Source organism: Salvia splendens, chromosome 9, assembly GCF_004379255.2.
Source record: "Salvia splendens isolate huo1 chromosome 9, SspV2, whole genome shotgun sequence".
Taxonomy (NCBI): Eukaryota; Viridiplantae; Streptophyta; class Magnoliopsida; order Lamiales; family Lamiaceae; genus Salvia; species Salvia splendens.
The window spans coordinates 2,051,850-2,076,530 of NC_056040.1; the positions used below are offsets into that span (position 1 = coordinate 2,051,850).

General features: G+C 36.9%; 3 protein-coding genes across 8 annotated transcripts; 2 read left to right on the forward strand and 1 right to left on the reverse strand.

Annotated features, from left to right (window-relative positions):
* The first annotated feature begins 2,566 nt into the window (after window positions 1-2,566).
* Window positions 2,567-6,893, forward strand: LOC121747668 (threonine dehydratase 1 biosynthetic, chloroplastic-like). Of its 2 annotated transcripts, XR_006039251.1 has the most exons (9): window positions 2,567-3,010; window positions 3,854-4,033; window positions 4,127-4,603; window positions 4,734-4,982; window positions 5,069-5,142; window positions 5,280-5,397; window positions 6,154-6,288; window positions 6,378-6,578; window positions 6,696-6,893. XR_006039251.1 is itself a non-coding variant. In XM_042141749.1 (8 exons), exons 1-8 carry the CDS (start codon window positions 2,579-2,581, stop codon window positions 6,522-6,524), a joined length of 1,812 nt encoding a protein of 603 aa, XP_041997683.1. In that variant the 5' UTR covers window positions 2,567-2,578; the 3' UTR covers window positions 6,525-6,893. The 2 variants fall into 2 exon arrangements, 1 of the variants encoding a protein (XP_041997683.1); XM_042141749.1 differs by having other exon boundaries at window positions 6,378-6,893.
* A 3,062-nt stretch (window positions 6,894-9,955) lies between these two features.
* LOC121748915 (threonine dehydratase 1 biosynthetic, chloroplastic-like) lies at window positions 9,956-14,787 on the forward strand. The gene is made up of 8 exons (XM_042143481.1): window positions 9,956-10,498; window positions 11,284-11,463; window positions 11,554-12,030; window positions 12,164-12,412; window positions 12,500-12,573; window positions 12,716-12,833; window positions 14,162-14,296; window positions 14,383-14,787. The coding sequence occupies exons 1-8, from the start codon at window positions 9,968-9,970 to the stop codon at window positions 14,521-14,523; spliced, it is 1,905 nt and encodes a 634-aa protein (XP_041999415.1). The 5' UTR covers window positions 9,956-9,967; the 3' UTR covers window positions 14,524-14,787.
* A 737-nt stretch (window positions 14,788-15,524) lies between these two features.
* LOC121747907 (E3 ubiquitin-protein ligase UPL7-like) lies at window positions 15,525-23,668 on the reverse strand. 5 transcript variants are annotated; one of them, XM_042142060.1, is made up of 15 exons: window positions 23,493-23,655; window positions 23,228-23,350; window positions 22,868-23,108; window positions 21,838-22,412; window positions 20,591-21,574; window positions 20,167-20,489; window positions 19,266-19,544; window positions 18,936-19,188; window positions 17,915-18,085; window positions 17,747-17,839; window positions 17,133-17,240; window positions 16,697-16,813; window positions 16,223-16,312; window positions 16,010-16,119; window positions 15,525-15,850 (listed from the first exon to the last, which is right to left on the reverse strand). In XM_042142060.1, the coding sequence occupies exons 1-14, from the start codon at window positions 23,514-23,516 to the stop codon at window positions 16,036-16,038; spliced, it is 3,465 nt and encodes a 1,154-aa protein (XP_041997994.1). In that variant the 5' UTR covers window positions 23,517-23,655; the 3' UTR covers window positions 15,525-15,850; window positions 16,010-16,035. The 5 variants fall into 5 exon arrangements, 4 of the variants coding, with proteins under 4 accessions (XP_041997994.1, XP_041997996.1, XP_041997995.1 ...); XM_042142062.1 differs by having other exon boundaries at window positions 15,525-15,838; window positions 16,005-16,119; XM_042142061.1 differs by having other exon boundaries at window positions 16,005-16,119.
* Window positions 23,669-24,681: the final 1,013 nt, after the last annotated feature.

Sequence of the window (24,681 nt, forward strand, 5' to 3'; positions counted from 1 at the left end):
TGAATTATTTGGTCCCTCGCAAATAAAAATCGATCAAATTTGGTCCGAAATGGATGTAACCGTTAAAATTTAACAGTCAACGGGTTTTAAATCAATTTTGACCGGATTAAGTTAATAATTATGTTTAATTAATGTCTAATATCTAATTAGAATTTTATTTTTTTTTTTAAAAAGAAAAAAGATTCATCCAAATCTGTAAATCCGTATCTCAACTCATCTGCCAAATCCACCAATTCCTCCAGTTACTCTTGTGTTGTAAGAAATCTCAATCACTCTCCACAAATGCGATACACTAATCAAACCAAAATCAAAATCTCGACGACCTCACATCTCTCCCCTCATCGCCAGAGAAAAATCGCGACTCAGCAAGCACGACTTCTTCCCGGAGCCTTCCTTCCAGAGCTCCTCCGCCTACCTCTCCGCCCTCTCCGCCACCGCACCGCCGCCTCCGCGACCGTCTCCTCGGCCGCGCCTCCGAATCCGACGAGCTCATCGAGGCTAAGAAGCAATCCGAGCACGAGATGAAGAAGTGCCTCACCTGGTAGGACCTGATCTGGCTCCGTCATCGGCTCTGGCATCTTCAGCATTACCGAATTGGAGACGCGCGACACCGTCTGCCCCGCGATCATCGCCTCCTACGCCGTCTCCGGCCTCTCCGCTCTCCTCTCCGTCTTGTGCTACACCGAATTCGCCGTCGAGATCCCTGTCGCTGGTGGATCCTCCTCCTTCCTCCGCCTCGAGTTAGGGGATTTCATCGCGTTCATCGCCGCCGGTAACATTTTGCTCGAAGGACTCGTCGGCGCCGCCGGATTAGGGCGAACCTGGTCCTCCTATCTCGCTAGCATCTTCAGTAATAATCCCGATTTCCTCCGATTTAGGGTTAATTCCTTCGCTAAGGCTTCAATGTACTGGATCCCCTTGCAGTATTAATAATTTTGTTAATTGTGAACGGAATCGCCATGCTAGAACGAAGCATTCATCAAATTTTCCCTCAGCTAAGAAATCCACGACGATATCTAATTTTTTAGATTTTGGTTAATTAGATATTAGATATTAATTAAACATAATTATTAACTTAATCCGGTCAAAATTGATTTAAAACCCGTTGACTGTTAAATTTTAACGGTTCCATCCATTTCGGACCAAATGTGATCGATTTTTATTTGTGAGGGACCAAATAATTCAAAAGATAATGTTATGGACCAAAATCAAAAAGTCCTTAAATGTTAAGGACCAAAAAGAGACTTTAGTCATTACTAAAAATAGAAGTTTTGAAAATGTGAGTTAAAAATTTTAGTGAACAATTTCACGTTTGTACTCCCCCCATCTAGTATCTGTAACCTTAAGTAAGATTAATTGTGATATTATTATTTAAAAATAATATTATAGAGAAGTGTATTAAAAATAAAAGAAGATTAATTGTGTGGCCTATACAAAATAAAAATGATTGATTATTGGACGAATGGAATATTCATTTTATATTACTCCCTCCGCCCTCTATTAAGTGTTCACTTTTTACTATAAATGGTAAGTACTTCCCACATTTCACTAATAAATCGAGTAATATAAAAATGGAATCCACATTCTACTACTTTTTTCAACCCACTTATTTTTACATTTCTCAATTCTCATGCTAACAGGGGCAGAGCTACGGTGGGGCAAGGGGCTTGGGCCCCTCTTGATCCCGTACCTCGTTCGATATCTCCTGGAGCATTCTAATATTTAGAAATCTGTTCCTTCTATTTTGGATTCATTCATGATTTTTTAGATTTATAATATTTTGTATAAATAATGTTAACATATGATTATAAATATATAATGGAGTACAATATTAGTAAAATTGATTTTAAAGTTATGCTCGTAATTTATTTGTGGTTTATTTCTATTTTCTCAAATGAATATTTTTTTGTTGATTTTCTAATATTTATTTACTATATATTTAATACTACTTTCGTCTACAAAAAATAGACAAAGTTGTAAATAACACGGATTTTAATGCACAATTGTTAAAGTAAGAAAGATAGATGAAAAATGTGGTGGAAGTAGTGGATTGTGTGGTCCACATTTAGATAAAGAGTAGTGTTAGTATTTATTTAAAACTTTCTCTATTTAGAATTGGTCTAGTTTTGGTGGATATTCCAAAATGATAAAATTAGTTTATTTTTTGTGGACGGAGGTGGTAATTTTTTTCACATTCACTTGTAATTTTGTATAAATCATTTTTAATTTGATCATATAGAATGATTTTTATAATTTAAGAATAGATAATAACCATTTGATACTTTAAATATTTTAAAATATTAATAAAATCAATTATAATGTGATGTTCTTTATTATAAAAAATATAGAATTGGAAAATCTATTCACTAATTAATTTTCTCACATCTGTTGTTGGTAACATCAAATCCGAAAATGGAAAACTATTCAATAATTAATTTTCGCACCAATCTATTACTCACATCCGAGCTGTTCCTGCGTCATTAGCATTGGACATACTAAAACAACAATAAACCCCCTCTATAAATGAACAACGCCCCACACACTTTCATGAGCGCAGCACCACCGCTTTCCCCACAAAATGCAATCTCTGCGCTCCTCCGCCGCCCAATCGCCCCTCCACCACTCCAATTTCTCCCCAAACCACGACGCCAGAGCATCCTCCAACCGCCTCGCCTGCTCCCGCCGCAGGCCGCTGGTACGCGCCACGTTGTCAAAGCAGGGCTCGGAGACGCTCACCTCTGCCCCTAGGGCTCCGCCTCCGCCGGTATCGGAGCCGCTGCTGAGAGTCTCTCCGGCTTCGCTCCAGTGCGAGAGCGGTCGTCTGCTGCGTAATGAGAATATGGGGAATGGAGCGGGTAGGGAAGCTACGCTGAGTGCGATGGATTATCTGACCAACATTCTGGCGTCGAAGGTGTATGACGTGGCGTGTGAATCGCCGCTGCAGCTGGCGGAGAAGCTGTCGGAGAGGTGGGGAGCGAAAGTGTGGCTAAAGAGAGAGGATCTGCAGCCTGTATGTATTATTCATCGTTCCTGTACGTGTGTAAATTTTTGCATGCTTGTGTTACTGTATAATGTTGCTTGATTCTAACGCGAATTGATCGAATTTTGGTGTTTAAATATGGCTAGGGCCTTGAGCGATTTCGACTACTGTTCCCGAGGTTTTGAGAATGTGGAATTTTTTATTGTATCATAATTTTTTTGGTATTAGTTTGATGCAAACAGTCAAATGCATGCTTGATTGCTTTTATAGATTTTTGTTTTTAAGTTGTTTCTGTATACTGTTGTTTGATCATATCTCGAATTGATCGAATTTTGGTGTTTAAATATGGCTAGGACCTTGAACGATTTCTGATACTGTTCCATTGAAGAATGTGAAAAGGCTTGTTAATTTTTTTTGAAGATATTTGTAGCATCATTTTTATAATTTGTTTGATGCAAAATTTTGCAACTAACGGCAGTTAAATGAAAGCTTGATTGCTTTTATATTTTTTTACTTATAAGTTGTTTCTGTATAATGTTGTTTGATTATATCTCGAATTGATCGAATTTTGGTGTTTAAATATGGTTCGTACCTTAAACAATTTCTATTACTGTTCTGTTCCCAAGGTTTGAGAATGTGAAAGGCTAGGAAATTGTTTTAATGATTTTTTTTATCATCATTTTATAATTTTTATGGTATTCGTTTGATACATTATTTTGCAACTAAAAAGAGTCAAATGCAAGTTTGATTGCTTTTATGTTTTTCAATTTTAAGTTGTTTTTAGGTGGTTTAGGACTTCGATCATGATGAAGTTCTATGTGACTGGTGTTTTGGAAGTGAAATATTTACACCTGCATATGATATGCCGTGCAGGCTTTCTCATTCAAGCTTCGAGGAGCTTATAATATGATGGCTAAACTTTCAAAAGAACAGCTTGAAAGAGGGGTGATTTGTTCCTCAGCAGGAAATCATGCTCAAGGTGTAGCATTATCTGCCAAGAGATTGGGATGCAATGCTGTGATTGTGATGCCTGTTACTACTCCAGAGATCAAGGTTATTCATTGTTTATTTATGTCTGCATTTTGCTAAAGTATCAAAAATAGGCAATATAACCATTTTGAAGTCCTTTTTTCTTGATACTGGCAGTGGAGATCAGTTGAAAGACTTGGGGCCACTGTTGTTCTCCTAGGCGACTCGTATGGTGAAGCTCAGTCTTATGCCAAAAAGAGAGCGGAAGAGGAGGGCCTCTCATTTATACCTGGTTTTGATCACCCTGATGTAATCATAGGGCAGGGAACTGTTGGAATGGAGATTGTGAAGCAGATAACTGGCCCGATAGAAGCCATTTTTGTGCCTGTTGGTGGTGGGGGGCTCATAGCTGGCATTGCTACCTATGTGAAAAGGGTTCGTCCAGAAGTTAAGATTATTGGAGTGGAACCATTTGATTCAAATGTGATGGCACTGTCACTTCACCATGATCGGCGTGTAATGCTGGACCAAGTGGGAGGCTTTGCTGAGGGAGTAGCAATAGAAGTGGCTGGGGAAGAGACTTTCCGATTATGCAGGGAACTGATAGACGGTGTCGTTCTTGTCGGCCGTGATGCAATTTGTGCATCAATAAAGGTTAGTTAAAACTTTTAATCTTTTAATCGGGATTCATGACTTCTTAGGTTGGTTGTTTATCTGTACTTGGAGATGTGGCCTCAAAGTCTGTGAACCTACTGCTTAAATTTACATATGGACTTTCCTACAGGACATGTTTGAGGAGAAAAGGAGCATTTTAGAACCTGCAGGTGCTCTTGCCTTAGCTGGAGCCGAAGCTTACTGCAAATACTATGGACTGAAGGATGTAAATGTAGTAGCAATTACCACTGGAGCCAACATCAACTTTGATAGATTGAGATTGGTAACTGAACTTGCAGATGTAGGTAGGCGACGGGAAGCTGTACTTGCGACTTGCATGACAGAGGAGCCAGGGAGCTTAAAAGAATTCTGCGAGCTAGTGAGTTTTAATTTCATCCAACTTTTTTCATTATTATTATGTCAAGGATGCAATTCAGATTCAAATACTTTGTACATTGCTTGCAGGTTGGACCTATGAATATTACTGAATTTAAATACAGATATAGTTCAGATAAAGGACAAGCTTTCGTACTCTACAGGTAAGAGTATGTTTTATAATATGTTCTTATATTCATTTTGACAAGCATTAAGTTGTGTTTATTCACCCTAATATTTTGAAGTATTATAATCATGAAGTCATAAGATACTTATTTTACCTATTATTTTCTGTTAACAGTGTTGGCCTTCATACTGACTTTGAACTTCAAGCAATGGTCCAGAGAATGGAATCTGCTAAACTGCAAACCATAAATCTTACAGAGAATGACTTGTTCAAGGATCATTTGAGACATTTGGTATGTGTTTCATTTATCATCACACAAACCCTGCATTGCAGTGATATTTTGATGAAAGCTTAATATTTTTATATCAATCAGCTGTAGATGATATTGTTATTTCCTCAAATACTTGTACTCCCTGACTTCGTCCAGCCCTTCAATTTGGAGTTCCTGGGTGATTTAGCAATTCAGCTGAAGTTTGGATGAGAGAATTAGTCTCTGTAGAATTATTTCAGCTCAAATATGAAACATGGATAAATGCACCATTGCAGCCGGTAGAGGAGTGTTTGTCTTTCCTCGTTGTTCCATATTGGAAAAATTCTAACATCCACACCGAAGATGAACTGAACTGTGTCCTATGCTCTTGACCAAAATGTGTACTATGTACAAGTAAACTAGATATAAGGTTAAAAGTATAGTTCCTGTTTGTGCCAAACTATTTAGTTGGTAGTGAAGAGTCGACACTTAGCAGAGAAGTGGTTGTTGGTAGATTAATACTCCCTCCGTCCCGGGCTACTCGCTCCTTTCCTTTTCGGCACGGAGATTACGGAATGAGTATAGGAAAGTCAAAAATGACGGCTGTAGGTGAAAATTTTTACTAAAAATGGAAAGAGTGCAAGTAACTTGGGATGCCCAAAAAGGAAATAAGTGCGAGTAGCTTGGGACGGAGGGAGTACAATTTTAACTGCTTCTCTTGGTTAAAAACTTGCCACGTGAATGCCTGCAATTAGTAAGTCAATATGTTGTGATTAATTTCAAATATATTAATTTCAGATGGGTGGAAGATCAAATGCTAAAGATGAGCTGCTGTGCCGTTTCATTTTCCCAGAGAGGCCTGGTGCCTTGATGAAATTTTTGGATGCTTTGAGTCCACGTTGGAATATAAGTTTGTTCCATTATCGTGAGCAGGTTGTATTATTCCCAACAATGTCCATGCATATTTGCTGTCGATATATATGTATTCGGATAATTTACCATTTTGTTGCACGTGCCTCCAGGGAGAATCTGGTGCAAATGTGCTAGTTGGCATCCAAGTTGCTCCAATGGAGATGGAGGAGTTTCGCTATCGTGCAAACAGTCTTGGGTATACGTATGAACTGGAAACTGCTAATGAAGCGTTCCAGCTTTTAATGCGACGAATGTAGATTGGACGGTACCTTGATTTACCCCACCCGTTGGATCAAAAATAACTCAGAAAGGTAAAAATTCTTAGTTTGCCGGATTTCATGTAAAAGTAGTTATATCTAAGATGAGAACCATTCTGGTTTAAGTTCCTTGGTTCTCTCTGTTTATTATGTTGTTGTTTTATGGTTCAGTAATGTTGAAATAATGTAGTTTCATTACAACTGTGGTCACTGACGGAACCAGCTCAAGCGGGGAGAGATAGAGGAGGAGGGTGAAAGGGGCGGAGGAGAGAGTTACTACTTTTCTAGTAATTTTTTATTTTTTATTTTATTCATTCTTAACAAAGTTTTTGGTGTATTTGGGATTTATTTGAGTAGGAGTATTCTATATTTACCATCTTATAATTAGCCATTTTATATAATACTATTAGTTCATTGTATCTATAATTTATAAAAAGTTTATACATGAATTACTTATATTTTACTAATATCATTTTGCAATACTTTTACAATATCACAATTTCTATGTATATGTATCTGTATAAAAAATATTATTACCCTTCCTGTTTTTTAAAAATATAAATTTTTAAAATGATACAAATTTTAATACAAAATTAGTAAAGTAAAAGAGAAATAAATAGAAAAAGCGTGTTAGTGAAAAATGTGTCTCATCTCATTAGAGAGAAATAAGTTCCTAAAATAGAAGGGATGTCATCAGGGCTGCACTGTCACACTAAATTTCAGCCGCGGCTTCTTAAAATTTCTGGTTCCGTCACTGACTATGGTAATGTATAATGACGGTTCTTTTAAGTGGGGCGATCTGTCCCAGCCTTGCCCAGTCCGTATCTGGACCAGATTGGGCTTTTATGCATTAATCTACCTGAGAATCGAGAACCGGGATTTGAAGACCTGAGATGGGCCTATAGAGGCAGGCTTGAAATGGGCTTGTGCTAGTCTTTTCTAGGATTCCTTGATGTAATTGTTATCTCTTGTTCTTTGCTTGATGCAATTTCTGATCTGGATTTTGATTCATTAACAAAATTTGTCAAAAGCATTCTAAAATATACAATGATGTAATTGTTATCTCTTCAAACGCTTTTACATGCTTTTACTTCCATCTACTATATTCAGCTAGATTTTCAAAAAAAAAAAACAGTTTTGGTCTATTATTCATGGTTGACTAGTGGCTGCTCTGAAAGTCAAAACGTAAGAGAAGACTTATTTAGCTGCTATTAGTAGACATTATTTAGTGTGTAGAATTCCATCTATTTCCAACATTATACAATTGATGGTATATACTATAAACACAGACTTTTGAAAGATATTGTGCCGCCATGCATAATTTATATTCGTCGACTGTTGCAAATATAATGCTCTGCATGTTGTAGTCATATTTTAGTAAAGTCATTTTTGTTTATGTCAAAAATCAATACATTTAATCTGTTTCTTTATTATCTCTCATACGCTACTATCTCTTCAATTATCATTTTATTTTCTTTATCCTCTTTTCACTTACCACCTTTATTGTTTCACCATTAACTATTTAATTTATTAAAAATAATAAAATATTTTCTGAAATTTATGTCCATAAAAAATATTTCAACTAAGATGAGACAAATTTTAATACAAACTATTCTTTTACAACTAAATTAATAAGATCGGATTGGGTTCAGGGTTCGGATTGAGTTGAACCCGGAATTGATCCTTACACACATGAGTGCAACTTAGATATTGATGGAGATGTAAGTTAGCATAAAGTTTGATTCATACTCTCCCTATCCCAATCAAATACTCCACTTTTCAATTCGGTTTGTTTTATAAAATAGTCTATTCTATTTTAGGAAACTTTTTCATACATTACACTACTAATGATGTGAGTATCACTATCCACTAAATACAATTCAATCAACTTTTTTCTCATTTTCTCTTATTTATTAATTTTATATTAAAACTGTTATCATTTCCAAAATCTTTATTTTTAGAGGACTAAAGAATACAATATAAGTTAATAAAAGTCAAAAAAGCACATGTACTTATTATCAGAAAGTTGGAAAAAGCATACCTAAATTATGACTAACTTTATGAAATATTGATTGACCATAACATTTACTCTCCACATGATGAAACCCTCAATACATCAAACATCATAACGAGGACCGGAGCTATATATGGAAATGTGTAGCCCCATAGAATGATAGAAATTCAAAATTTTCATGGCATAGGTCGTATTTCAGTTAATTTATTGAGCATTGCTCTCTTTGCCATTACTATCTCGATGGCGATCGGCACAATTTCTAGAAACGTGAATTAAATGTGTAAACAAGCCATGAAATATAAATTCCACGTTTATATTTCCTCCTTCTAGTATCAATAAATTTGAAAACAGACGACATCAAATTAATACTACAAAATGGATAAAATATAAAAAATATAAAAAGAAAAAAAATATTGAAGTATTATCAGTAAAACATTAGAGAAATACAAATTCCACGCCTATAGTTCCTCCTCCTAGTGTCAATAATTTTGACAGTGAGTGATATAAATTTTAATACTATAAAATTAATAAAGTAAGAAAGATATAAAGAAGAAGTTATTGAAGTATTATCAGAAGAAAATAAGATTCATTTTGTTTAGAGGGAAATTTACTAAAAATAGAGGATGACACAAAATAGAAAAATAAGACTATTGATTGTCGACAAATTTGAGATTAAATTCAATAAAGTAAAAAAGAATATATAAAAAATATAGTTGAAATATTAAAATAATACTCCATTATAGAAAAATATATTAAATATAAAAGAAGATTATTTTTGTGGCTTACACAAATGAAAATTATTGATGGTTGGACGAATGGAATATTCATTTTATATTACTGACTCTCTCTCCTATTAAGTGTCTATTTTCCGTCCTTTTATTAACAATTCACTTTTACTTTTACCATAAATGGTAAGTAATTCTCACATTTCATTAATCATTCCACTCATTTTTTATTATAAACATAATAGTAATATAAAATTAGTAAGTTTTACATTACACTAATTTTTTCAACTCACTTATTTTTATAGTACTCCGTATATTTCTTAAACCCGTACTAACAGCGGCAAAGCCACGGTGGGGCAAGGGGTTATTAGGCCCCTCAACCATTTGAATATTTCCTATATAGTCTAAAAAATAGATAAAATATAAATTGATACGAGTTTTAATGCACAATCGATAAAGTACGAGAGATGGAGGGAAAATGTTCTGGAATTAGTTTAGTAGATTGTGAGGTCTACGCTTAAAAATATAAAAATATATCATGTTATGCTCTAAAAAAAATCTACTACCAAGCACGTGGTCACAACGACTGGATGCGTACTCATCTCTCATTGGTCACAATTCAATCAACGCACAATTCAATCAACGCCAAACTCCACACAGTAAACCCCTGCACCGTCACACACACAATAAAACTCTAATTATAAATGAACAACGCCACTCCCACTTTCATGACTCACACACCACCCACATTCCTCGGCGGCGCAACACCACCGCTTTCCCCCAAAATGCAAGCTCTGCGCTCATCCTCCGCCCAATCGCCCCTCCACCACTCCAATTTCTCCCCAAACCATGACGCCAGAGCATCCTCCAACCGCCTCGCCTGCTCCCGCCGAATGCCGCTGATACGCGCCACCCTCTCAAAACAGGGCTCGGATACTCTCACCTCTGCCCCCAGGCCTCCCCCTCCGCCCTCGCCGCCTCCTCTTCCGGTCTCGGAGCCGCTGCTCAGAGTTTCCTCAGCTTCGCTCCAGTGCGAGAGCGGTCGTCTGCTGCGGAATGAGAATATGGGGAATGGAGCTGGTAGGGAAGCTACGCTGAGTGCGATGGAGTATCTCACCAACATTCTGGCGTCGAAGGTGTATGACGTGGCGTATGAGTCGCCGCTGCAACTGACGGCGAAGCTGTCGGAGAGGTGGGGAGCGAAAGTGTGGCTGAAGAGAGAGGATCTACAGCCTGTATGTATTATTCATAGTTCCTGTACGTTTGTAAATTTTTGCATGCATTGCTTGATTCTAGCTCGAATTGATCCAATTTTGGTGTTTAAATATGGTTACGACCTTGAGCGATTTGTATTACTGTTCTCCAGGTTTTGAGTGTGAAATTTTTTATTGTATTTTTTGGTATTACTTTGATGCAAACAGTCAAATGTATGCTTGATTGCTTTGATAAATTTTTATTTTTAAGTTGTTTCTGTATAATGTTGTTTGATTATATCTCGAATTGATCGAATTTTGGTGTTTAAATATGGCTTGGACCTTGAACGATTTCTATTACTGTTCCACTTAAGAATGTGAAAGGCTTGTCAATTTTTTTTGAAGATATTTGTATCATAATTTGATAATTTTATTAGTTATTGGTTTGATGCAAAATTTTGCACCTAACGACAGTCAAATGCATGCTTGCTTGATTGCTTTTTTACTTTTAAGTTGTTTTTGTGTAGTGTTTTTTTTATTATATCTCGAATGGATCAAATTTTGGTGCTTAAATATGGTTAGGACCTTGAACGGTTTATATTACTGTTCCATTTGAGAATGTGAAAGGCTCGTCAAATTTTTTGGTATTAGTTTGGTGCAAAATTTTGCAACTAACTACAGTTAAATGCAAGCTCAATTGCTTTTATATTTTTCAATTTTAAGTTGTTTATATGTGGTTTAGGACTTCGATCATGATGAAGTTCTACTTCTATGTGAGTGGTGTCATGGAAGTGAAATATTACACTTGCATTTGATATGGCATGCAGGTTTTCTCATTCAAGCTTCGAGGTGCTTATAATATGATGGCTAAACTTTCAAAAGAGCAGCTTGAAAGAGGGGTGATTTGTTCCTCAGCAGGAAATCATGCTCAAGGTGTAGCATTATCTGCACAGAGATTGGGATGCAATGCTGTGATTGTGATGCCTGTTACTACTCCAGAGATTAAGGTTATTCATCGTTTATTTATGTCCGCGTTTTGCTTAAGTGTCCAAAATAGGCAATTTCACTTTGGAAGCCTTTTTTCTTGATACTGGCAGTGGAGATCAGTTGAAAGACTTGGGGCCACTGTTGTTCTCCTAGGTGACTCGTATGATGAAGCTCAGTCTTATGCCAAAAAGAGAGCGGAAGAGGAGGGCCTCTCATTTATACCTCCTTTTGATCACCCCGATGTAATCATAGGGCAGGGAACTGTTGGAATGGAGATTGTGAAGCAGATAACGGGCCCAATAGAAGCCATTTTTGTGCCTGTTGGTGGCGGGGGGCTCATAGCTGGAATTGCTGCCTATGTGAAAAGGGTTCGTCCAGAAGTTAAAATTATTGGTGTGGAACCATTTGATGCAAATGCGATGGCATTATCACTTCACCATGACCGACGTGTAATGCTGGACCAAGTGGGAGGCTTTGCTGATGGAGTAGCAGTAAAAGTGGTGGGCAAAGAGACTTTCCGATTATGCAGGGAACTGATAGACGGTGTCGTTCTTGTCGGCCGTGATGCAATTTGTGCCTCAATAAAGGTTAGTTAAAACTTTTAATTTTTTAATCGGGATTCATGACTTCTTAGGTTGGTTGTTTATCTGTACTTGGAGATGTTATGGCCTCAAAGTCTGTGAACCAACTGCTAAAATTTACATATGGACTTTCCTACAGGACATGTTTGAGGAGAAAAGGAGCATTTTAGAACCAGCAGGTGCTCTTGCTTTAGCTGGAGCTGAAGCTTACTGTAAATACTATGGACTGAAGGATGCAAATGTAGTAGCAATTACCAGTGGAGCCAACATGAACTTTGACAGATTAAGATTGGTAACTGAACTTGCAGATGTAGGTAGGCGGCGGGAAGCTGTACTTGCGACTTACATGACAGAGGAGCCAGGGAGCTTAAAAGAATTCTGCGAGCTAGTGAGTTTTTATTTCAACCAACTTTTTTCATTGTCGTTATGTCAAGGAATGCTGTTCAAATTCAAATACGTTGTACATTGCTTGCAGGTTGGACCTATGAATATTACTGAATTCAAATACAGATATAATCCAGATAAAGGACAAGCTTTAGTACTCTACAGGTAAGATATACTATGTTTTATATTCTTCTGTTCATTTTGACAAGCATTAAGTTGAGTTGATTGCCCTAATATTATGAAGTATTATAAACATGAAGTCATAAGATACTTACTAAACCTATTACCTAATTTTTTCTGATAACAGTGTTGGCCTTCATACTGACTTTGAACTTCAAGCAATGGTCCAGAGAATGGAATCTGCTAAACTACAAACCATAAATCTTACAGAGAATGACTTGGTCAAGGATCATTTGAGACATTTGGTATGTATTTCTTTTACTATCATCATCATCAACAACAACAACAACATTATTTCTATTAAAGACAAGGTAGACTGCCAATAACATAAAGTGCTGTTTTGTTTCTTATACTCTTGTATCACACTTTGGAACTCAAATTGATGATAGTACTATAAATTGCCAGAAGTTCTACCAATGAATGATTCTTGCTGATTGTGCATATGAACATCTAACTGTTTTAAAGATATTGTGAGTAATAAGATTAAGAAACCGAGTTCAAGTTCGAAGTGTTAAGATTTAAGAGTATCATGAGAGAATGAGGTTGTAATGAAATCTTAATATTTTTGTATCAATCAACTGTGGATTATAATGTTATTTCCTCAAATACTTGTAAGTTGTAACCCCCTGACTTCGTCCAGTCCTTCAATCTGGAGCTCCTGGGTGATTTAGCAATTCAGCTGAAGTTTGGATGAGAGAATTACTCTCTGTAGAATTATTTCAGCTCAATAATAGAACATGGATAAGTGCACCATTGCAGCTGGTACAGGAGAGTTTGTCCTTCCTGTCGTTCCATACTGAAAAAAGGCTAACACACACACACTGATGATGAACTGAACTGTGTCCTATGCTCTTGACCAAAATGTGTACCATGTACAAGTAAACTAGATATGAAGATGACAAGTGTGATTCCTGTCTGTGTCATAACTATTTAGTTGGTAGTAAAGAATCAGCACTTAGCAGAGGAGTGGTTGTTGGTAGATATGCAATTGTACTTAATTTAGAACGTTCTGAACCTCCAGTAAATGGAAACACTTTTATGTTTTAACTTTTAACTATTGTTTGTTATGGCATTACATATTTTGCTGCTCAGTAATAGATTATCTGTTTGAATGACGTTTAATGCTTAATCTGAGGCTTATGAAAATTCTTTGTATTGGAGAAATCTTAGAATCCAGGAATAATGGAAAGTGAGACCAGTATGTGTTTAGACTTTAGAGAAAGAACCAAAAACGTATTTGTTGAACTGGTTGCCATTCCTTAAGGCCTAAGAGATACTCCTAGGCTAGCTACAGAATTTCTCTTTAGGAAGATGGTTGCTTTTGTTTCTTTTATTTTTCTTTTTAATATAAAATGTCATATAAAATGATGAAGTGGCTTGTAGGTTCTATTCTGGCCCCAGTCTACCATAAAAGAATATTTATTTCTTTAAGCTAGAGTATAATGACTGTCCGAGGCAGTATTATCTGCTTCTCTTGGTTAAAACTTGTCACATCATTGTTTGACCTGAATGCCTGAAAGTAGGAAGTCTATGAATTTCAAATTGTGTTTAATTTCTTATATATTAATTTCAGATGGGTGGAAGATCAAATGCTAAAGATGAGCTGCTATGCCGTTTCATTTTCCCTGAGAGGCCTGGTGCATTGATGAAATTTTTGGATGCTTTGAGCCCACGTTGGAATATAAGCTTGTTCCATTATCGTGGGCAGGTTGTATTCCCAACAACGTCTATGCATATTTGCTATCGATATATATTTATTCAGATAATTTACCATTTTGTTGCACCTACCTCCAGGGAGAATCTGGTGCAAATGTGCTAGTTGGCATCCAAGTTGCTCCAATAGAGATGGAGGAGTTCCGCTATCGTGCAAACAGTCTTGGGTATGGGTATGAACTGGAAACTGCCAATGAAGCATTTCAGCTTTTAATGCGATGAATGTAGATTGGACGGTACCTTGATTTATCGGTTGAAGCTCTACGTTGGATTAAAAATAATCAGTAAGGTATGAATTCTTGGTTTGCCTATGCAGCACCTCGTCGTTGAAGCCTTATTTCGTGTAAAAGAAGGTATATCTAAGATGAGAACCATTCTTGTTTAAGCTCCTTGGTTCTCAGTTTATTATGTTGTTTTGTGATTCAGTGATGTTGAATAATGTAGTTTCATTACAACTATGGTAATGTATTAAGACCGTTCTTTTAAGTGGGCTGATCTGCCCCAGCCCTTCCCGGTCCGTGTCTGGACCATGTTGGGCTTTTATGCATTAATCTACCTGAGAATCGAGAACCGGGATTCGAAGGCCTGAGATGGGCCTTTAGAGGTAGGCTTGAAATGGGCTTCTGGTAGTCTTTTCTAAGATTTCTTAATAGTAGTATTTTATGTGTTGTTGAATTAATTATTTTCAAATTACTCTTTCCGTTTAATTTAAGAGGTCCATCTTTCTTTTTTAATTTCCTAAATAAAATATCACCTTTTCATATTTTGAATAAAACATGTTTCTCTCTTTATTAACTAATACTACTACCTCCGTTCTATTAAAAATGAAGTATATTTCTTTATGAGTTATCCTATTAAAAGTGAAACATTATCCTATTAAAAGTGAAACATTTTTAAAAATAGAAACTACACTCTTTTCTTTTTCCTCTCTCTTCATTAACTCAAAAATAATACTACATCAAATTCTATGTTGAAAATTAAATGTTTCATTTTTAATGGGACGGAGGAGTATCTTTTTCTCTCTATCTTATTAGACTGAACAATTCCATCGAAAATTGTTTTTGTGACAAAGTGCAACAGCAGTTGGTAATAATTGATAGTAATTAATTATGAGTTTATTAATCTCTAAATTCGATATTGTATATTCTCAATTAAAATCTAATGATTTAGATTATGATTTGTTAATCACAATATAAATTCTATTAGGATGGAGGAAGCATGAATACAAATTAAATGCACAGCATAATATAATTTCTTTTCAATCGACTGACACATTAGTGGTTTATTCACAAACATCGACACACTTTATGTTTCTATTAACGCAAGTCTAATGGAAATCAAAGAATCAGTATATTTTCCAATAATTTGACAACATTGGAAGTTTAATTCAGCATAACAACAGATCAGTATCATGATCAAACTACACAGTTCGGACAACCAAGAATGCAGTTAACCGATGCTCGAAGAGATTCTCAAAGTCTGTCGGCCGATATCCCTAGACTAGTGATAACCGTGTCTTCTGTAAACTTGCAACATCCTGCACGAACATCTGATAACCTTCGTCAGCTAAGCGAAACTTAGAGAACCAAGAAAAATTGTAGATATTGCAATTATTTTTACCAGATGTTGATGTTTAAGAACTACATATGTTACAGATTTATCCAAGAGACAATACATCTGAAAGTGGATAAAAGAAAAGTTACCTTACCTTATCGTATGATCATGGCAAAGCTGCTAAGACAGTTCAAATCCAGCATTGGAATTAATCGCATAGAGAAGCTTTGCTCTCAAAGTGCTTGAACGTTTGTATGTCGGGAGCTGTATTGTGTGGGAACAAAGTCAAATCACATGTAGCTCAACGATTTGACAAAAAAATTATACTCCAGTCATAACAAGTATTATTTGGGGCATTGAACAATACCTTCAGAGTGTTATAACATGTAGAAGCTGATGGCAGCCGATCTACATCTGGTCCTCCAAATGAAGCCCAAAGAGGAGTATCGCAGTTCACCTACGTAATCAAAAGTTTCTGCATCAGTTCACACAATGCACAATAGTATTGTTTCTTGTTTTCAATGCTTGGAGGGGCTGGATGCTTTGTATGTTTTCTTTCCTTGGGATTATACATGTGTGTGTGTGTGTGTGTATTTTCCCCTTAGTCTTAAGACATTATTATTCTATACTAGGTTTTCATACACCAGTTTCTTTGATGACCAAAATATACTAGGTCTCATTTACCTAAATGTCGTTACGATCCAAATAGATAACACAGAGTAATATCAAGGCTCAGTTACTGTCTAGTGTAAAGAAAAACAAGAAACTAAGTGTAGCTTGATGAAGATAAATCTCCAACTCCGTAAAACACTAAACAAATAAGTTGGAAGTTGAAAAATACCTTATGGATAGTAAAAGCTGGATGAAGGTGCTTGAACCCAAGCAATGGTGCTCTAGAACAGCTGGTAACGAACTTAAGTAGCATACATCGTTCTTTTGGTTCTAATCCTGCAAATACCTGTGAAAGAGAAACTAACCAAAACCTGAGTACTCTCACATGAATAATTAGATAGCACTACCAACAAGAACATGTAAATATTTGGAATAGACTGGCACAAGATCAAACTCGTACATCACATATCAAGCAATTGAATAGACTTAGAGATCTTCTTGAAATCCTAGAGCTCTCAAAGGAACTGTTATGTAACCTAAATTTTGCATGCACAGCATAACGGGAGGTAATTATTTTCAAGGTCCTTGTACTGGCATTCCAAATGGCAGAAACCTCTATCCAATCATAAATTTACAAACCAATTGGCAAACCGATGAGCCCATACCTCCCAAAAAAGTTTAATTGTCCGACTCCCTTCACTGTATCCCCCAGTATACTGTGTATGTTTCTTCAAATCATCAACATCAATGTCATGGTTCCCGCCCGAAAGCAACTGCAAAAAGAAAATTGTCAAGATAAAAAAGATTGGTGTCTAATACAAACATCAAAAGTAATAATCAGGCTAACAAATTAATATATTGTACACTGACTGCAATATCGGGTAATTAATGTAACAAACAAAGAAAATAGCTAAGTTAGCACCTGATATAGGTAGGAAAAGTGTTCATAAATTGAAAGCTTGTATAGAAGACTACTTTTGGTTAGTTTGTGCATTGAAGTGCCATGTACATATAGATAATACATCTATAAATCCCTCGATGCTGGGGCATTTCCAGAGGGGGACTGGGGTGGAGAAAAATTGAGAACTTTCAATACAAACGCATCATCTCCATATGCAAATACTGACAAACCTTTAGAATGAATGTAAAGGGCTCTCTCTACATGCTTTCCCAGGATTAACTTTTAGAAAACAAATTTAGTGGTTGACACAAACAAATTTGAGCAACTGGCAAGTAGCATCAAGGAATAAATAAACATCACAACATAAACAAGAAATACCTGGTTAAATTCACATGCATTAAATAACTTTAACCAAGAAGGTGATATCAAATCTGTCAACCCTCGTAAAAATGCACTTGAAAAAGGAAGTATCTGCAGTTAATGCAGCATATAAGCTGTAGCAAGGATATAAAACTCAAGCAAAGCTACAAAAATGCTTAAGAATACCTGTCTGTTAAGCTTATAATCTGCCATTGCATGAACATATTGCAATTTGTTGTCATTTGTCACACATATATCCTTACCCCCGGGTTTTAGTTCAATAACAAGCCGTTTTCCAAGAGATTCTTCAGTAACCGTAAAATCCAAAACGAGGTCTCTGACATCTCCATCATAATGCTGTATACCCAATTCATATATGCCATCAGACTACTTCAAGTATGCATATGCAACTTCATCACTATAACCAAAATACAAATATGAAACACACATATGCAACCACATTTGAACATGCACATGGGCGTAAATTTTTTGAAATATGTATAGATAATCCTACTCACGCTTGAAATACAGTGCTCAGGTAACACATAAGCAGATCATATAGAACTTCCACGAACACAAATTAAGTGCAACACATCACACCCATGTGAATGGTCTCCTAACTACTGCAAGATCTTACCTATTTTGCAACAGGGATTACTATATGTTTGTTTAGTTTCAGCTTATATCAAGGACATCAGAATTATTTGTTTGTCTTGCTTCATCCATCAATTACTAACACCAAAGTTTAGGGTTTTCGGAGGTATCCCCAAAGCAACTTCCTATGGACCAACACGATCACATTCGCCTTTCCATAAATGCCAACAGAGTCCATTCAACTAAAGCCACTATAAAATTATCCATTCAATTCCTTCCAAGTTTCTTCAAGTATAATGGTAAACCAACCTTGAATGCCAGAAAAAAAAACTAGATTTCTTTCCAGTTACATGCCCATTGAGTGGTTGTATGGAACTCCTGATCTTATAAATATAATATGACAAAATACTTGAGCCCATATCAAGTTATCAAGAACAAATCCCCTCGTCACTTGATGAGGTTTAAGATCATGTTCAAGTTGATTTTAAGAAAACAGGTATGCTCCATAGACCATACAGAACTCGGAGACAAAAAAATATTCCAGTCATGACACAACAAAATCTTGCAGGTCGCATGATTTTCTCAAATTTCTTTTAGTTGATAAAGTATTCACCTTAACATACATGAGATTCCTGTACAGCTCAGGATCAAGAGTGGAGAGTTCATCCAGAAAGTTATAGCGTCCCAATAACTTTTGCACAAAAACATGGGAAAAATAAAAATCTAGTAAGATTCCTTCATACAGAGCTTTACCAACAATTCTTCCCAGAAATTCAAACATCCCCATTATGTTATCCAATAATCTTGCACTTGTATTTGGGATTAGATGCCTGTCAACAGTTGAGGTCTGGTAGAAAAGCCCATACCTGAATATTGTAGTCAGTCACATCAGAAAACATAAAAAGATTATAACAACCCAAACTTTGAGACCTAAGCAGCTTACTCTGGTGAAAAGGCTACTTTTGAGAGGTCAGTCAAGAACTCCTTGGACAATCCACCATAGTCGAGGCCAGCTTCTGGAAGGCCAGAGTCACTGACGAAAGAAACATGGATGGATGATTTCAACCTAGAACCAAGTGAGTTCAATTGTCGCAATCCATCTTCAAATATATGATCTCGACGAACTACAATCTCAATTGAGCGAGACCCAGGTACAGTGCCTTCACCAGCCAATCTTCTTGAAACCTTGTCCATGCTGATAAAATCTCTGAACATTTTCACTCTGGCAAGTAGGGAAAAGACAATTTCACGTTACTTTTTGTCGTCGAACAAAAAGTATCTAAAGTGGAAAACAATGAGGTGTGAGTTTACTTGTTTCTAAAAGTCAAATTCACAACACAAACCAATACCACTTTATGAAAAAAACTAATAGACTTTGTAAACTGCACTTACGCACTGGAATCAGAAATTTGAACTGAAGATGAAACCACACATAGCTTTTATAACTGTTACTCCCTCCGTTCGCGAGGAGTCCCATTTCTTTCCAGCACGGGTTTTAAGAAATGTTAAGAAAAGTGGGTGGAAGAAAGTTAGTGGAATATGGGTCCCACTTGTATATATTAGTTTTAAATGATATGCGAGTGGAATGAGTTAGTGGAATGTGGGGCCTTTTTGCCATTTATAGTAATAATGAACCGGGACTCCTATTCGCGGACGGACCAAAATAGAAAAACAGGACTCCTATTCGCGGACGGACCAAAATAGAAAAACGGGACTCCTATTCGCGGACGGAGGGAGTATAAACTAACAGTCAAGCATATAAGATGAAATCACCCAGGAACTAACATGATAGCATCACTAGCCTTCATAGATACAATCATTGTGAACTATGGTGCAGTACCTACCTTTCTTCAAATGGAAATATATGTGGCATGGTAGTAATAGCAGAACCCTCACTTGGGGAGGGCGCTCCATCCGCAGCTGAGAAAACTTCATGAGTTCTGGCAGCAACAGCAATTGGCATCCTATTATTTTTACCCGGAGCAAGCCACAAAGAATGATGGCAAAACTGCCGCCTTGAATTTCTTTCGTATAACAAATGTAGGCATCGAACTGCAGAATCCAAAAGAACTCTGTATCGAGGGCTAATACCCCGGGATAAGGAATTATAAGCAAGTGTATTCAACATTGATGTGATCTTCCGCTGTTGCTCTAACGTAAATGGGACCTGATTATTAAGATTACACAAATACAATAATCACAGCTATGTAAGTGGAGCATAATGGCTAGTGATAATTAATTCAACTGATGAAATGATATTAATGTGACCTGCTTGTCGTAAAACTCAATGTCATCAAGAATCAACAGCAGATGTGAATAACTGGAACAGAAGAGTAGGAGCAGACGAGATATATCTTTTGATATACCTTCAGGGCCCTGCCTTAGTGACTCAATATCCCATTCTTCAGAAGGATGTTCCTCAATATGGCCAATGCTGGTTTGGTCATTGACTGAGTCAATGGGATCATTTTCTGTTGGTGATCTTCCAGTGATCTTATGCAACATATTAACCCATTTATTGCTAGTTTCTTTACTAAGACTCTTTTGCCTCCTTCCAGAAATGCCACCGCTTCTATCTCCAGTTAATGTATTTGAAGAGGCTAAGTTTGTGTTGGCAATGGGAATATTATCATGAAAGAGAGATTTTTCTAGCTCTCCCCACAATCTTGGAAGAAACCCAGGGGTGAATGACAGCATGTTGAGGACTGAAAAGGATTTGATCACAGGACCCAGAGCGGAAAACAATTGAAGTATGCATGAATAATAATAAGTTATTAGAAGCAATCCCTGCTTCGATGAGTACTCTGGATTGCCCAAGGAGAGACTATCATTTTCACAGATAGACACACTTTTTTCAAATGCAAGGAGTTCCTTAAGATGCCACTGCTGAGAAATAGGTCTAAAAAGGTCCAAATATGATAAATTTGGGGACCCACAAGTTGTTTCATCCATGTCAAGAAAGGATTCGGCAGAAGGATCATAATCAACTCCAATTTCTTTATTTTTCATTTTTCTCTGTGTGGAGTTTTCAAGTGAAACCAACAAGTTCTCTGCCAATAAAATAACAACATGGAGGTAGGATGAATAGTCCAAGCTTTCGGTAAATTTACCCAAATCTGCTGAACTCATACCACTCTCTGTTGCAAGGCAGACAACGTTAGCAAGAGCCCAGCCGACATGTGGCATCTTTCTGGATGTTATTTTTAACTGATCCATCTCAGAAATTTCCTCCAAAATCTTCTCTTTTAAGATCTGTCATCACCTGCCATATTTTGATCAGCCCCTTATGCCTTAATCTAGGAAAGCTAGAAGTTACTTAAATTAGAAATATCATACTTTCTCACCATGCTAAATATTATAAACTAGTACATATCATAGGATCAATAACAATAAAGTAGCATTTCATCACAGTTACTCAGAGAAACAAACACATCCCTTGAACAAAAAAAAAGAAAACAAAAATCTTTTGACATTTTGAGTAGCTCTTAATGTTTCTTGCTGAGGTAAACTCTTACCAGTAAGTTCCTGAGGCATGGTGATAATACAGACTTGTGTCTAAGAGCAGGTACAAGTATTGCAGGTAAGCGTTGAGGAAACCAAGGTATTGTAAGCATTGAGATGCAGTACTGCTGAATAGCAGATTCCATTGTAGCTTTCTCATTTATGTCAATGTTTGTTAGGTGGAAGGGCCGCAAAGATAAAGTTATCGCACTGGCAATTATTACAAATCTGTCGTCTTTTGGCAAGTCTTTAGAAGAAAAAGGAGTTTCCAGTGTCAAAATAAATTTCCTAATGCAATCATACAACCTACTCCTTTTACTCCCAGCAAACTTTATCAGATTTTTTACAGCAGCATTTGCATCCTTTTTTCCATCAAGGGGAATGTGATTCCAACCTTTTGGATCAGTTAAGATAACTGACAAATGCATTGCTGTTGATGTGAGGACAATATCTTCAGCCCTTGGACGGGAGTAGTCAAACAATGATAAAACAAACAAGCAAACAGAAATCAGCTTCTTTGATTGATAGAACCACAATCTTCTCTCTTCAATACTTCCAACTGTCATTGAGCAAAAGCTTTTGCATGGATCTGCAAATCAAATATCCATATATCAGAACAGCTCGTACTTAGTTACATGACAACAATCATGATATCATCAAAAAAATTCTTTCAAGAATGACCAACAGAAATCTACCAACAAGCAGACTCTAGCTTTAGCACAACATCCTCAGTTGTGGAAATTATTCTAAAAGAACCATCATTCTCAAATTCTCTAATAAGTTTATTTATTGAAAATGCTGAAGCAGATATTTTCACCTGTCATAATGCAATATTCAACGAGTGAACGAGAATTGCCTTCTTACTCTAAATGTAAAGCAATTGCAAATGGCCATAAAGACCCTAATTTCCTAGTCTTTCCTTTTATTTCCTCCTCATATAAACTTTCCCTTAAGGCTTCAAACATAGATGAGGTCAGTGAGAAACCACAACACTCAATCATCACCAATCTTATAACTAAAAATCCAATACTAGCAATATCATACCCTTTGAAGTTACATCCTCCAAAACTATTCTGAAGCAACTCATCATACACTCCCTATCTCTCGATCCAATCTTCCCAAGTCGAACACACAAATACTCTATAAAGAAGAGAAAAGGTCTCAAAATCTCCACGGACATCTGCACTCCAGTAAGAGACCCCGAACGTCTCCTCATCATCATTTCCCACTCCTCTCGGAGCAGCAAAGCCGCGGATTCCGTAGCGTGGTGCCGCCTCCAAGTTCTCTGAACAAAATGAACTTTCTCAAACACAACTTATTCACTGAACTAATCTCCCGATCCAAAAAAAATTGAAATAAGAAACGAAAACGAAAAGAGAGAAGAAATTAAATCAGTTCGTTAACCTGAATGAGCAAAGCAGCAGCCTTGGCTCGCCGGGCGTAATTCCGGAGCTCCCTTTCCTGATTAACCCTATCCAAAAGGGCATCCCTCGTAATTTCCTTGGCGCTGGCTCCGCGCAGCGACACCTGATCGGAAATTGAAGTCAAACTCAAAATCATCATACAATTGGCGGTAATTCTGGTGTGATTGATCACCGAACTCCAAAATAATGCGATCGGAGCTGAAATTGCTTAGAACAGTAGAGAATTGAGCGGGAGAAGTAATTACCTGATTTTTGCGAGATTCATTCATGGATCTTTGCGGTGTCAACGGAGAGGAGTAAACTGTTGATCGAATCCTCAATTGATTTATGAGGTTTTGGTTTAGTAGTTCAGAATTTGATCTTTCTTTCTTGTGAAATGCAGACCGACGGAGTAACTAATTTTCCTATTTTCTTTTCTTTGATCGATATAAAATAATCATTTTTTATTTTTTTTATAAGTTTCCCTTTGAACAAATTTCTTTTCTTCAATAACTTTTAAGACTTTTAATTTGATTCACAAGATCTCAGCAACTGAGTAAGATAGATTTGTAGTTCGATAGATGCAGGGACGGAGCCATGAATTTATACTGGGAGGGGCAAAAATATACATAGGCAAAATTCAAATATTTTAGAGGGGGCAATTAGTAAGAAATTAAATTAAATAAATTTTATATTATATAAATTATATATACGTGAGGAAAATGGAGGGGCATTTGCCCCTTCTTGATACATGCTGGATCCGTCTCTGGATAGATGTTACCTTGTCATTGCTGTGAAATCTTTTATTCAATAGTATATTCCAAGCTTTTTTGGGTCGTTTGATATCATAAATCCTTGAATATATGGATTTGCTCAACCTTGTTGAATGAATTTTAAGGCGTTTGCATCTCTCTTCACATTAGTTTTGAAGTCATTTTGTTGATTTGGACTACATGCATCTGTCAAGGTGCTTTTGCATGTGCCTGAACAACGCCTTGGCCGAACTGAACCCTTTGTGGCACACGCCGCAGTGGTACAACTGACCACCCTCTTTGTCGCCGTCAGCCACCGCCACTCTCTTCCTGCCCAACAGACTCCCGCCAACTCTCGACGCTCCTCCGCTGCCGCCGTGACCTCCGGGGAAGGCGAGGGTCCTGGCAGTAGGGGAGTGACGAGAGTTGGCGGGAGTCTGTTGGGCAGGAAGAGAGCGGCAGCGACTGACGATGACAAAGAGGGTGGTCGGATGTACCACTGTAGCGTGTGCCACAAATGGTTCAGTTCGGCCAAGGCGTTGTTCGGGCACATGCAGAAACACCCTGACAGATGCATGTAGTCCAAATCAACAAGATGACTTCAAGAATAATATGAAGAGAGATGCAAACTCTAAAACCACAATATGTTGGGTATGAGAAATAATACTGTTATAGCACTTAGATATTTAGAGAGAAAATATCA

Excerpts from the sequence above, each read along its gene's own strand:
- LOC121747668 (XM_042141749.1), top strand. The coding sequence starts at position 2,579 with ATGCAATCTCTGCGCTCCTCCGCCGCCCAATCGCCCCTCCACCACTCC. Across the intron at positions 4,983-5,068 it reads TAAAAGAATTCTGCGAGCTA|GTTGGACCTATGAATATTAC; the intron begins GTGAGTTTTAAT and ends CATTGCTTGCAG. Across the intron at positions 5,143-5,279 it reads CAAGCTTTCGTACTCTACAG|TGTTGGCCTTCATACTGACT; the intron begins GTAAGAGTATGT and ends TTCTGTTAACAG.
- LOC121748915 (XM_042143481.1), top strand. The coding sequence starts at position 9,968 with ATGAACAACGCCACTCCCACTTTCATGACTCACACACCACCCACATTC. Across the intron at positions 12,031-12,163 it reads CAATTTGTGCCTCAATAAAG|GACATGTTTGAGGAGAAAAG; the intron begins GTTAGTTAAAAC and ends ACTTTCCTACAG. Across the intron at positions 12,413-12,499 it reads TAAAAGAATTCTGCGAGCTA|GTTGGACCTATGAATATTAC; the intron begins GTGAGTTTTTAT and ends CATTGCTTGCAG.
- LOC121747907 (XM_042142060.1), bottom strand. The coding sequence starts at position 23,516 with ATGAATGAATCTCGCAAAAATCAG. Across the intron at positions 19,545-20,166 it reads ATATTTCCATTTGAAGAAAG|AGTGAAAATGTTCAGAGATT; the intron begins GTAGGTACTGCA and ends CCTACTTGCCAG. Across the intron at positions 16,120-16,222 it reads CATGTTATAACACTCTGAAG|CTCCCGACATACAAACGTTC; the intron begins GTATTGTTCAAT and ends CACACAATACAG.